Here is a 13753-nt window from a genome sequence, read left to right as displayed (position 1 = left end):
TCCCAAGATGCGGGTGTGTCCCGCTGAGAAGAGCTGGCAGCAGCGACCAGACTAGCGTCACACACCCTTCCTCCCGCACTCTGTCCCTCCCACATGCCCCATCTCTGATTCACTCTCCGCCTCACTCTCATTACACACTCTCATTTGGGTTCAGTATTACATTTGTTCACGTGGTTTGTGGTGTCGTTTGAGGTGTGCTCATCGATCTGTGATAGGGATGACGACAAGGCACAAGAGCACAGGGTTAAATACAAAGGCTTGGTCAGCGCTTCTTGGTGATGAGGTCCAGCAATAAGGGCCCCAGCTAGTTGCTTTCCGCAGAGACCCTGAGAACCCCCTTACAGATTAGAGCTACATAGAAAATGTTGCAAAGCCAGTTAACATAGGTTTAAAATAAAACACCACACAGTTGTTTTTTTTCCATTAAAAAATTTATCAAGGGACCAATTTGAGATTTTAGAGGCTTGGTGCAGCAAGGTCAGAGAATACTAAAAACCATTAAAACCTTTAAATTCTTTTTAACCAGCAGGAGCCAAAGTTAAATAAATCCTCTATTACGTTAAGAAAGAGACTGCTCTGCCTAAATTGGAAAAGTTCATTTCCAAGCCTATACTCTCTTACCATCTGCTTTGTAACCCTAAGGAGAACTCAACCTCACCATGATGGCTCCTCTGGAAGTCAGGGTGGGACGAATGACTTAATATCCAACCTGGCCTAGATGGGGACTCTGAACCCAAGGGCACGGAGGTCTGTGATATATAATGTGACCATACTGGATATCGCCCAAACTAGAATACTTCTTAGAGTCAAAGTGAGTGCTTATTAATTACTTGAGGACAAAAGGCATGAACGGGACACATGGTCATCCTAGTGGTAAGGCAGTTTGAGAAACATTTCCCAGTATGCCCTGCCCCTTGAAAGGTCAAAAAAGCTTGACTGGAAGCAAACATCCTGGGACCTGTGGCAAGCACCATTTAAGAGGTAAACAGTATAGGGCTGGATTCTGACATGGAGGGTTTCCCACTTCCATGGGACACTTAACCAGACACAGAACATAACATCTGAGGTGAAGTATCAATGGATATTAAGTCTGGAGTAGAGCCTGTCACTCCCCAGCAATCTTATCTCCCAAGGGTGTGGAGCTGGTAGAGCTGTCCAATGGATCAGCTGCCCTGTTTCTCCTGGGTGCTGCCTCTGCCTCCCATCACCAGCGTCCCCACTGCTGCTAGTCTTTTGGGGGATTCTGGGCCAGGTACTGTTCCCACTCAACTTCAACCAACTTATAGAGCTCCATGGTAGCCTGAGCATCTTCCACAGAGGAATGTCCGCTTTTCCCAACCTAAACAAGGAAGAAAAGAGTACAAAGTTACAAGAGACTGTTCCTTCCCTTCCCAACTCTGCCCCCAAGTCCCTAACACACACAAGCTGTTTCTTCTGTAAAGTCAGTGGGCTGCAAGATGTACCGTCGGAGCGGCCCAGCTCTTTATTCATCTAACTTTAGGAGCTCAACTCCTAGGAGTCTTTACTACTGTCCACCTCCAGTCTTTCTGTGGTAACACGTGTATCTCAAATTATTCTATGTTGTACGGAGAAAGAAGACAGCGGGCCAAACTTCCCCAGGCCCACTTAGCTTGGGGGCCTGGGATGTTGGTGGGATTCTGTAATGGCTGGTGCTTCTCTATAGCTGCCAAGGGAGCAGAAACTCTCGGAGGTGGAAAGGAATTTGGGGAATCACTGAGCTCAGCACAACGAAGGTGTACAGTACCCCCTAACCCCAAACATCTAACAGCAGGAGGTCAACCTGCCTTTTAAAATAGTACCCAATGAGGACAACTCGCAAGGCAGCCTTCCCCATTATTAGCTCCAATTGTTAAAAAAGTCTTCCTCACACCAAGCTGCAATCTACCTACTGGTTATGCTGCCTGCTCTGGAGAAAGACAATCTCCTTCCCCTTTAAAAGACAGGCCTTCTTGAAGACAACAAACCAGCTGTGACGGGGTGAGCTCAGCTCCTGCCTGCAGCAGCCTGAATAGAGACACTGCTCCCTGGGGGAGGAGCAGCCCATGGCCTGGGCTGTCTGTTGGACACTGCCAAGAAGTCACCCATTGCAGCAGTTTGATCTCTCCTCCTGTCCCCCTCCTGGTTTTGGGGGGAGTGTGTGGGATGCCACCTCCCAGTTCCCCCCTTTTGCTGCCCTGAAGCCCATCTAGTAGGTCCTTGACTATGAACCTTGGAAAACAGAGTTCACAAAGCGATGAGGGAATTCAGGGCTTAAGAACCTTGTGGAATTCTTATAAAGGCCTGTCCATTCTGCCTTCTTCCAGTTCAGGATTAAACAGATAAGTGGGAGCTTCAGGAGCCCATAGTGCTTCCTTTAGGTGGTCCCAGGAGCCCCGCCCTCTGCTCCTGCCACCTAGGGTAGTGCCCTGCTGCCCTCTCCCCTCTTAGCCTCGGCCAGCCCCGCAAAGGAAATGTTCTTACAGTGGCCTGTGGGTGTGGACAATAAGGGTCCCGGCAGGGGGTGACTGGCTGGTACGGGGCTCTCTCTGCATCCTGGCTCCATCCAGGGTTTCCACAGCAGACCCTGGAGGACTGGGGTTCCTGACTTGGCCCCGATGCGCTCCCTGTTCACCCTTGGCTTCTCCTCTCCCTGCTAACCCCTCCTCCCTTCTTCTCTGCTCCCTGGTCCCTATGAAAATCAAAGTTATCTAAAACGTCAGCACAGTGCCTGAGAGGACATAGTAGTTCTTCAATAAATGTTTATTAAGCGGGGAAAGCAGGCCTTCTGAGTCTTCCACTTTCCCTAGTCCCTTAATTGCTCCATGTATGACTTATGTCCTCATTCTTTTCACCCACCTCTTCCTTGAATGCCAAATGTGAAATGCATGAAGTCTCTGCCTCCACTACATGGGCTTTTAGACCACTACCACCACCTCTACCTGATTTCCTCCCTTGTTAGTTAGGGTTTTTACACTTAGGGTTTTTTCCTTTTTCAAAGTATCCTTTTAGCTAACATTTCATTTAGTTCCCAGGACACCGCATGAGGTATAGAACAGGAATCATCATTCCAGGTGTAGATGGACAGAGAATCCTGGGCCCTGTAGTCTAAAACTCTTCCCAGAGGAGCCCTCTTGGACCTCTATGACCAGAGAATTCTGGGGTCAAAGCCTGGGAAGAGGCAGCAACAACAGCCTCCTCTTGCCCAAGCCAGGGGCCTGGCGGCATCTGGGAAAAGGCTACCTGGATGTCCCGGTTCAGCAGCTTCTTGGTGAGACACTTCAGAGACATGGTGGCGTTCTCTGGGCAGTCAGCTTTACGGTTGAGAAGGGGGATATGGGAGGTGTCGCGGGTGAGGGACTTGGGATGAAAGTACTGAAGAGCTTTGAAGTCATTATGGATGGCATGCCCCACCACTATCTTGCCTGTGAGTATCTTCAAGATCTGAAATAGGAGAAGAAGAGAAGGTGATGAGGAGAACTCGAAGGTCGAGCCCCAGTGTCCTAAAAACACAACATGGTCCTTCTGGGTTATTTTCACTAACTGCCCACCTGCCTCAATCTTGAAATGTCCTCTTCCCCATAAGTTTTCTTTCCCCTGAAACCCAATCCCCTCTCCTCCAGACAAATAGGTAATTTCCATGGTGCAACCTTGTTAGAACTTATATCACCAGTGACTCCTTACCATCTGTGCTGGTTTGAATCTATTATGTATCCCATAAAAGACTATGTTCTTTTAATCCAGTCTTGTGGGGGCACACCTATTGTTGGGTAGGATCTTCTGATTAGGTTGTTTCCATGGAGATGTGACCCATCCAACTGTAGGTGGGGCCTTTTGATTAGATTACTTCCATGGAGGTGTGAAGCTGCCCATTCAAGATGCGTCTTAATTAGTTCACTGGAGTCCTTAAGACAGCTGACACAGATGGAGACGAGAAAATGCCTAGAGACTTTTGAGACAGCTGTTGAAACCAGAGAAGCTAAGAGATGAAATCCAGAATTTGTCCTGGAGAAGCTAAGAGAGAACACCCAGAGATGCTTAGACAGAAATGCCCCCCGGGAGGAACTAGCAAATATGCACAGGAGCTGAGAGAGAGAAGCTAAGACAGAGCCCTGAGGCATTTTGGAGAAGCTAACCCCAGGAGAGGCCTAGGAGACTCCCGCCATGTGCCTTCCCATGTGACAGAGGAACCCAGATACCATTGACCTTTCTTCAGAGAAGGTATTGTCCTAATGATGTCTTAATTGGGACATTTTCATGGCCTTAGAACTGTAAATTTGTGAACTAATAAACCCCCATTGTAAAAGCCAATCCATTTCTGGTATTTTGCATTTCAGCAGCTTTAGCAAATCGGAACACCTTCCTATTAATTTCTACCTCAGTGTCAAGTTAATTTGTTTTCAGTCCTAAATCACACTCACAATTGAGATGTTCGTGTAACTATCTAGTTCAGTTCTGGTTTGCTCCTTGGTCATGTAGAAGACCTTTAACCACTATCATTAAATTGGCCTCAGATGTGTGGCTGGACCCATGGAATCCAAGATGGGCTCCAGGAAGGTGACAGAAGCCCCAGATTATATGCAAATAGGTATGCATATGAGTTCATTCTCCACCACTACCTTTACTTATTAACCTCGACACACAGCTCACGTTAAAGCTGAGCAGATTTGCAGTTTCAGACCCACTCCATATTCTGCCCTCGAGCCTCTGTGCAAGCTGTGCCCCTTGTGCACAGGACCTCCTTCAACTCTTCCTTTCAAGTCTTTTCTAAAAACCAGGCGATTCACCTCTGATGAACCGCCCAACAACTGCAATAAGAGGAATCCTTGGAACATTGTTGTCTAGAGATGGTGAAGAAAGTAGAACTGAAATTGCTAAAAAAGTGGGCCAATGGCGCCCTCTGGAGGTTCCCCAAGGCCAGCAGGCTCTTCTTTCTCCCTACTCTCTCCTCTCTCACTTCTCACTTACTCCTTTACCCTCTCCTCCCTCACCCTCCTTTCCTGTTCATTTGTTGTGCTCCCAGCACCCAGCACAGGGTTAGAATCAGTAGGTTTGCTCAATGAATGAGATGAGAACCAAGACATAACCAGCCCTATATCTCTTATTCCCTTTACCACAGGCTTCCTGTCCCAGTTATACAAACATGCCTCAGCTTCTTCTGTCAACTTTCTGCCCTCTCCTACCACCAACACTTTTCTCAGGCTACTTCTTGCTTGGAAGCCTTCTCCACCTCTCAGCTTGTAAGCATAGGCTCCAACTCTACAAGGCATTCCTGAGTTCAGCCCTCTCCCTGGCACTCGTGCCTGCTGCTCTGTCCAGTTTCATCACTGGCTGTTACTTCTCTATGCAGATTCCCAGTTCTGCAGATCAGGGTCCCACTTGGGACCTAAAACAGGTCTAGGCTAATAAAGTGTGCTACATCGCTTACCTGTAAGCTTCCTAACCTTCACTTTACCCCAGCAGGAGCCTTCTTCATCATCTAATACCCACCACCCCCTCCCACCCTCCCCAGTCCTTTTGGTACCTTCCCATGGTGATATCCTTTGCTGAAAAATGACTTGGACTTCCCCCTACCCATCTCACTGCCACCACCATGCCCCATGTCCCTCACCTGGCTCCGAGCAATCTTGAAGGGTGTGGCATTCACCATATGCTGCTTCCGGATACCACTCCATCTGGTCCTGTAGTCCACAATGGGACAGGGGGGAAGGATGTACTCATCATAAAGCACATCTCCATTGTAGTTGACAATGCTACATCGAGCCAAAGAACTGACATGCCCCTTGGGTCCTGTGCCCACCATCTCACAGTCAATTGCCACCATCTTCCTTGGCATCTTCTGGGCTACCCCCATGCATTTATTCTCTGAGTGAGCTTGAGTGGAGTTCTTCTGCGGAACATTCTTCCGAGGATTCTTCTGGGGACCCTTCTTCTGGGAATGAGTTAGATGGCTCTTAACCTTTGGAAGGGCACTCTGGAACTCCCCCAGCAAATCTACTTTAGCTGCAACAGAATCAGCCTTCTGTGAAGGGGCTGGGGTCAGCCAAGACACTGTAGCTTTCTTGTCCAGGGACTGCTCTGACTCATTGCTGGAGGCAGCTTTCTTCTTCTTTTTTGGGGCAGGAGGGCCCTTCCAAGTGCCATCTACCCTAGGAGTTTCCCTTTTCTTTGGAGGTTCTGAGTGCAACCTAGGCACCTTGCTAGCCTTGGTAGGGGGCTGGTTCTTCTTATTCAAAAAGCCTCTCCGTTCCAAGAACCGCCGCTTCTTGACAAAATTTCGGTGCTTGGCATTCCCCTCTAATGCCTTTTTTGGGGGAGGTTCCCCAAAATCCAGATTGAGAAGTAAGGTTGACATGAAGACAGTAGATGATGGAAGAGCTGTTGGGGAGAGTGGCTTATGGATGAAAAGAGGATGTGACCCTCATTCTCTGCTGAATCCCCAAAACCAACATCTGGAAGTTTGTAGTATACCCTGGGGAAGAAAGTGACCCTGATAATCAAGCCATAAACCTGGGAGAAGAATGAGGACAGATCTCCATAGGACTTAAGGAAGGAAAGTTAAGACAATAGAGCAACCTCCCAGATGGAAGTGGAATGAAACTGCAAAGTAAAATAATAGAAAGAGCACTCGTCTGAGTCAGGGAGCCTGGATTCTAGCAAAGCCCCACAATTAGCAGCCACATGGTCCTAGAAAGGTCATTTCCCTCTCTAGGTCTCAGCCTCATTTGTAAACTGAAGGAGTTGGGGAGCCCACGGAGCTCGAACTCGGTGAGTCTGGAAAACCAGAATAGGTGAAATCTATAAAAGATCGTTCCAGTACTCTAAGTATGCTCGAAAGCAAGGAAAGGCATGGCATAGATGACCTCTGGATTACCTAGACATCCCCGGGTTCCACCAATAGAGATACAAACCTAGGCACCCTTTTCTCTTGGCTCCAGGTGGGGGGGAAATCTCCAGATGCATATCATCCAAGTCCTTCTCTCAAGAAAGGACCTGTTATGCCACATATACGCAGGGGTGAAACTTAGGCTCGGGGGAGCCCACCTCGGCGAAAACATTTTGACTCCCGCCTAGAAGACCGTTTCTCCATCACACCCTGGCCAGACCTAGTGCTCCAACACCTACCTCCTAGACGTGTTCTGCTAGGACCGGAAGCGTCCCGAGCCGGATGCGGAAATTGGCGCGCGTCGACGAGGCCCGGGACGGCAGGCGCGCGCGCGTCCGCAGCGCCCCTACCTCCGGGAACGAGGTCAGGGATTCCGAGTGTGTGAGGAGCGGCAGCGGTGGCGGTGGGGGGTGCGGCGTGGGTGGGGGGGGGGGGCATGCGCTCCCCGGCCCCTCTAGCCCCGTGGAGGTACAACTCGAAGGTGCGGGGAAGCCGCGACAAACCAGAACGGAAGCGCGCCGGGACGTGGGCCTTACTTCCGGGAAAGGCGGGTAGTGTACGGGAAGGGGTGGGATCTGGAACTTGACCCGCTCCCTTCGTGGGCGTGGCGCCGCGGCCAGCCTTTGTGGCGTCAGTCCGCTGTCAGCCTGTCCCACTTGTCTCTGACGCTGATCTCTTAACATTGTGAGACTTTGCGATCATGACGTCAAGGGGCGCCTCATATCTTCAGCCCCAGCATGGGATGCCAGAAAGGCAGTGTCGGGGGCCAGACCCAAAACTCTTTATTCCTGTCCCGCCTGCAGAGCTGAATCCAGCCCGCTTCTCGGACCTGCGCGGTGGTGACCCTGGGTCCTTCATCACCGCGTTGTCGCTTCCCGCTCCACTGGCTGGAGCCCGGGATGCCGGGCGTCTCTGTCCGGGGCCTCTCCTTCGAGGCGAGGAGGCAGCTAGCTGTGAACCTCACCCGTGTTCTGGCGCTCTACCGTTCCATCCTGGACGCCTACATCATCGTGAGGCCACAGGGGTGTGGGAGGGGTGCTCCCGGGTCAAGTGTTGGTCGTGTGGTTGGTTAGGTGTTCACGGCAGGGAGTAAGGAGACTTAGCCTCTGAGCTCTTTTCTTCTATGAGTTTCAGTCGTGTTTACAAGAAGGGTTAAAACTGGGTTGATCCCTCCCCCTTTTTTCATGTGACATAAATATTAATATTTCTAATACCTAGGTTGTTTTTTAACTTACCCAAATCTGAGGTATTAAAACGCATAGACATGTGAGCTATATTGCAGCCACATTGAGCTCTGGTTCTAGGAACATATAAGATGTTTCTAGAACACACATGTTCACCAAGCTTTGAATAAACTCATGCTTTTGTGTCGTGGACAGTTTTGGCTTTGGAATCAGACAGACTTGGACTAGAATCCTGCCTACCCCTACTGTGTTTGCCTTAAGCAATCTTGTTTTTATTTTCCCTAGCCCTGGTTTCCTCAGCTGTAAAATGCATCCCTGTCTGAAGGATCATTGTGAAGAATAAAGGAGATAATGTGTAAATGGTACCAACGTCCACTGAATTTTTCAAACCCAGAAGTCATCCTTGATTCAGCTCTTTCCATCACTGATCCACAATCTAATCCTTCAACAAATCCTGTTGGCTGTACCACCAGAATAGATAGCAAATACATCCACTTCTCTCCATCTCCAGTGCTACCACCCTGGGCCAAAGCACCATCATCTCTCCCCTGAACTACAATAGCTTCCTAACAGATCTATGTTTACCTCTGCCCCTCCATAACCAAATTTCCAGAACAATCAGATTGAGCTCTTTAAAATGTAAATCTAAACATCATTACTCCCCTTGCTTCCTAGGTGCTTTGAGGAAAGTTCTAACTCCTTATCTTTAACGCTCTACCTGATCTGGCCTCTGTTGCCTCTTCAATCCCTTCACATTTCATTCTCTCCCACATTCACTATGTTGTACTTACACTTGCCTGATTTCTTTTCCACAAATATTGCAGGCTTCCAAGCCTTTGCACTTACTGCTTTGTCTGGAGTGGCTTTCTTCCACAGACAGGCAGTAGCACAGAATGGTTAGAGCAAAGTCTCTAGAGTTGAACCGATTTCAAACCCCAGCTCAGCTACTTAGAAGCTTTTTGGGCAAGTTAATAGCTGTGCCTCAGTTTCTTTATCTGTAAAATGGAGGATAACAACAGTACCTACCTCACAGGGTTGTTTTGAAGATTGAATGTATTAACACATGTAAAATGTTTAGAACAGTGCCTGGCATATTAAAGGATTACATAATTGCTATTACGTGCATTTGTTTATATGCCTGATTTCCTGTCTGTTATTCAAGCTTGAGTTCATATGTCACCTCCTCTGACAAGTCTTCCTTCAAACCCCTATCTAAAGTAGTCCTCTCCCAAACTCTCCATTACATTACTGTTTCAGTAGTGTTTTATTGTCTGTGGCAATTAATTATCTAAATTTAAAAAAAATTTTAATATAAACTCCACAAGAGCAGAAATATCGTCTGTCTGGTTCACAGCTGTATCTCCTGAGCCTAGAACAGTGCTTTTGTGCATAAACAAAGCCCCAGGATTTGTGTTAATCAAACAAATGAATAAACATACTTGGTGTCTGGCACATAAAATGGTGGGTTACTAAAAGATAATAACATACTATCGTGTGCCAGTCACTGTGGTTAAGTGCTGGGAATGCAGATGCAAAGAATATACCATTCCTGCCCTTAAGAAGGGCAGTTGAGTGGAGAAAACGACTCATAAATAGTGGGAAAACATCTAAATGGAAGGTGTGTCCAGAATGCTATCTGGGCATGCAGGAAGAAGAGGTCAACCACCTGGGAGCTGGAGGGTGCTGGAAGAGACTTCAGAGAAGAGGTGTCACGGATGAGTATGATAGATACTTGCTGGCTGCAGCTGGTTGCCCTGTGTGGCAACAGTGCTGGGAAGAGCCAGGAGACAAGATGGCAGTTGTGAGTTGGGTGGTGAAGAATGGGAATGGTAGTGGTCTGCTGATTGCTTTTCCCCTTCTGCAGGAATTTTTCACAGACAACTTGTGGGGCACACTCCCTTGTTCATGGCAGGAAGCCCTGGATGGACTGAACCCACCACAGCTGGCCTCGCTGCTGCTGGGGATGCCTGGGGAAGGGGAGGTAGTCAGGTATGGGTGCGAGGGGCCCTGTGCTGGGGAACTCAGGGCACAGAGCCCTGTAGCTAGCCATTGCTCAGAGAATTGCACAAGGGCTTTCTGGTGTCACTGGGTTGTAAACTGGTGCATTCAGGATGTGATGGGACTATTCATTATTGGCCTGGGCTGGGCTATCTCAGGTACAGGTCGGTGTGGCCACTCACCCTGCTGGCCCTGAAGTCCACAGCCAATGCCCTGGCCTTTACCCGGATGCCTGGGTTCCAGACCCCCTCGGAATTCCTGGAGAACCCCAGCCAGAGCTCCCGACTGATGGCTCCATTCCGGAAACATGTCAGGCCCAAGAAGCAACATGAGATCCGGAGGCTGGGAGAGGTGAGGAGGAGATGGGTATAGGTGGTGTCTGGGAGCCCTGGGGCATTTTAGGCACATACCTCTTACCTCACAGGCCCTAGAAGTTACCTTCCTTGGCAGACATCCTATAATCATATCTCACTGCTTTTTTTGTTGTTTTTTAAACTCCATCCTTTTCCTGGACTGATCAGTACCTATGTCTGAATAACATTCTTTTCACATTTTCACAACCCACTCATGGATTCACAGCACAGCTCTTCCTTGTTCTGTGGGGAAGGGTGACTCACTGACCTTAGAGGACTAAGAAAAGTAGCCTGAACCTGGGGTCAGCACCCATCCTCTCCTCACCCATTTTGATTTAGTTATCTCTTGCCTCTTTTGTGGCTCTATCTGCCCATCATCCTCTGCCATCTTCAGTTCCTCTACCCTCATTATGGGTGTTTGCCAAAAATGAAGAACCAATGGCCAGGAGTCCTTTGTTCCCTCCTCTTTCAGTTGGTAAAGAAGCTGAGTGACCTAACAGGCTGCACCCAGGTTGTGGATGTAGGCTCAGGCCAGGTGAGCCAGACCTCTAATATTGTTTTTTGAATTGTGGGGACAGAACAGCTGGAAGGGAGGCTATTAGGCCACAGGCCCAGGGAGGCAAGTGCTGAGAATGGTGGAACCAGGCAGGACAGAACTGAAGCCTTCTGTGGGGTGTCATACCCAGGCACCCAGGCCATTGATAGGGAAGGTGATAGTGGGATGGGCATTGAACAGGGTTGTCTCCATCCTCTCATGACTTCAGGGCCATCTCTCCCGCTTCATGTCTTTGGGACTGGGCCTCTTGGTGAAGAGCATTGAAGGGGATCAGAGACTGGTGGAGAGAGCCCAGCGTCTGGATGAGGAGCTCCTGCAGGCTCTGGAGAAGGAAGAGAAGAGGAACCCAAAGGTAGGCCACTCCCTCTTCCAGCCAGGAACTGCAGGAACAGGCTCTGCTTGGCTGGAATTGGGCACCAAGGCTGAATTCCCTCTTTCAAGTTTGTCGGTTTGAGATGGTATGGCCCCTATTTCTGCTACCTCTTCCCAAGATGCCCCCCCTTTCCCAAAGCCACCCCACATCTCAAAGGCACTTACTAGGTTACAAGTGCTTTCCACACTGATAAAGTCCTGTGAACTGAGATCAACATAAAAAGTTTTACAAAGTTAACAACTGGTAGGACCCAGAATGTATTCTATCTCCTCATTCATGGTCCAACTCTCTCCTATGCCTCAGCTTCTCTGCCATTTTCCTCCTTGGGAAGAAACACAGAGGATAGATCCCTTCCTGTGGCCTGAGTGGCATGGAGACAGCAAACAGACTTCCCATCTGCCCTTGTCCTGTCCTGTCTCCACAGGTAGTCCCAGCTGGCCCTCGCCACCCCCCCCACCACGTGGTTAGGTGGGTAGACCCCACGGCCTTGTGTGAGGAGCTCCTGCTTCCACTGGAGCCCCCACCTCAGGGTGGGTTCCGCTTGCTGCTAACAGGCCTCCATGCCTGTGGGGATCTGAGTGTCGCCTTGCTGAGGCACTTCTCCTGCTGCCCTGAGGTGGCAGCCCTGGCCTCGGTGGGCTGCTGCTACATGAAGCTTAGTGACCCTGATGGCTACCCACTGAGCCACTGGGTGGCCGGGCTGCCTGGCTGTGAACTGCCCTACAGGCTGCGGGAGGGGGCCTGCCATGCACTGGAGGAATATGCTGAGCGGCTACAGAAAGCAGGCCCCGGCCTTCGAACCCACTGCTACCGTGCAGCACTGGAGACAGTGATCCGGTGTGCGCAGCCAGAGCTCCGACGGCCAGGCGTGCAGGGGATCCCCAGGGTCCACGAGCTCAAGATTGAAGAGTGAGGTTGGGGATGGTGGGGGTGGGGCAGGAGCATCACCAATGGAGGTCTGATTCCCCACCCACCCCCACCTGTTAGCCCGTCCTAAAGAAAATCGAAAAGCACACAGAGTACCTGGGGCGGCTTCCCCAAATTCCTTTAAGAGGGAGTTGTTTCTTTTTTATCAGGAGACTTTATCAAAGAAGTTTAGCAAAAATGCTCAAAATATGGCTAAAAGTAAATTTTTGGATCGATTTGCTCTTGGACAGACCACTCACAGCCAAAGAAATATTAAAAATGCATATTAGTGTAGCAAATTGAGCAAAGTTGGAGCAAAGTTGGAATAAATTTAGGAAGTCTAAGTGGGAGGTGGGGGGGGGGTACCGAAAACCAAACTGCTGTCTGTGGCTGGTCCCACAGATATGTGCAGCAGGGGCTGCAGCAGGTGGGGCTGGACCCCCAGCTGCCACTGAACCTGGCTGCCCTTCGGGCCCTCCAGGCACAGGAGCACCGTGTAGTGGCCTTCTTCAGCCTGGCCCTCCTGCTGGCCCCACTGGTGGAGACGCTGATTCTGCTGGACCGGCTGCTTTACCTGCAGGAGCAGGGTGAGGGTGGCCGACAACAGGGACCCAAGGCCAGAGCGTTGGAGGACTGGGGCTCCTCCTTCCATTTCCGGCCCCACATCTGCTGGGAATGGGTCACCTGCTTCAGAATCACCAGTGGATTGGGACAGGGTGGAAAAGTGGTTAAAAATGTAGATTCCTACTGACTCAGCCTCCAGGGCTCCCTCCTTGAGGTGCATTTTAAGCAAGCATCCCAGGCCTTTAAGAACCTACAGTGCACTGAGGACCGCCTCTTCCAAGTTAGGGCCTTAGGCACCCCTGTTCCTCCGTAAACAGCTGGGTCTCCTTAGTTCCCCTAGAACCACCTTAATGGGAAAAAGGGGCTGTGCCTACAGGCTGAGCAGGAAGGAGTAGCTAAGGGAGGGTTTGGTTCATTTCTCACCTTGTAAGTAGTCCTCCCTTTCTCCCAGGTTTCCATGCTGAGCTCCTGCCTATTTTCAGCCCTGAACTCTCCCCCAGAAACCTGGTTCTGGTGGCCACTAAGATGCCCCTGGGTCAGGCCTTCTCTGTCCTGGAGACTGAAGATGGCTGACCCAGCCTGAGGAAGGTCACATCCACGGCCCGTCTGAAATCATCTAGGTGCCACAGTGGGTGGCAGAGTCTGTAGCTCCTCACCCCGAGAACCAGCATTCTGCATCCTCCCTGGCATCCTGCTTCCCCACAAACCTTCTGTTTCATAGTCTTTCTCTCCGAACATGTGTTATATAAAAGTATGTAAAATTTTATTTTTATTAAAAAAATTGAAATCTTTATTCCCTATTTCTATAGTAGAGAAAAGGAGAGACATACAACCTTCCTACTGAGATCCTGCAGAGGCCCTACAATTAATTTTCACACCCCCAATCCCACTGTCCTCCATAACGGGGCTTAGGCCATATCTTCTGTTACTCAAAGG

The 13753-nt window shown here is 49.8% G+C and overlaps 2 protein-coding genes across 9 annotated transcripts; one reads left to right on the top strand and one right to left on the bottom strand.

The window, feature by feature from the left end:
- Nucleotides 1–423: 423 nt before the first annotated feature.
- ISG20L2 (interferon stimulated exonuclease gene 20 like 2) lies at nucleotides 424–7317 on the bottom strand. Of its 2 annotated transcripts, none has more exons than XM_037825707.1 (4): nucleotides 7123–7317; nucleotides 5609–6469; nucleotides 3241–3441; nucleotides 424–1339 (listed from the first exon to the last, which is right to left on the bottom strand). In XM_037825707.1, the coding sequence occupies exons 2-4, from the start codon at nucleotides 6350–6352 to the stop codon at nucleotides 1226–1228; spliced, it is 1059 nt and encodes a 352-aa protein (XP_037681635.1). In that variant the 5' UTR covers nucleotides 6353–6469; nucleotides 7123–7317; the 3' UTR covers nucleotides 424–1225. The 2 variants fall into 2 exon arrangements, with proteins under 2 accessions (XP_037681635.1, XP_037681636.1); XM_037825708.1 differs by lacking the exon at nucleotides 7123–7317 and adding an exon at nucleotides 6909–7110.
- Nucleotides 7185–13608, top strand: RRNAD1 (ribosomal RNA adenine dimethylase domain containing 1). 7 transcript variants are annotated; one of them, XM_037825702.1, is made up of 9 exons: nucleotides 7185–7246; nucleotides 7687–7893; nucleotides 9932–10056; nucleotides 10224–10416; nucleotides 10891–10953; nucleotides 11183–11326; nucleotides 11772–12256; nucleotides 12656–12840; nucleotides 13269–13608. In XM_037825702.1, exons 2-9 carry the CDS (start codon nucleotides 7783–7785, stop codon nucleotides 13388–13390), a joined length of 1428 nt encoding a protein of 475 aa, XP_037681630.1. In that variant the 5' UTR covers nucleotides 7185–7246; nucleotides 7687–7782; the 3' UTR covers nucleotides 13391–13608. The 7 variants fall into 7 exon arrangements, 6 of the variants coding, with proteins under 6 accessions (XP_037681630.1, XP_037681631.1, XP_037681632.1 ...); XM_037825703.1 differs by having other exon boundaries at nucleotides 7195–7264; XM_037825704.1 differs by having other exon boundaries at nucleotides 7217–7260.
- Nucleotides 13609–13753: the final 145 nt, after the last annotated feature.

The sequence above is a fragment of the Choloepus didactylus genome, chromosome 2 (genome assembly GCF_015220235.1).
Source record: "Choloepus didactylus isolate mChoDid1 chromosome 2, mChoDid1.pri, whole genome shotgun sequence".
Taxonomy (NCBI): Eukaryota; Metazoa; Chordata; class Mammalia; order Pilosa; family Megalonychidae; genus Choloepus; species Choloepus didactylus.
Note: the sequence above shows the minus strand (reverse complement) of the source record. Positions and strands in the feature narration are given on the sequence as shown.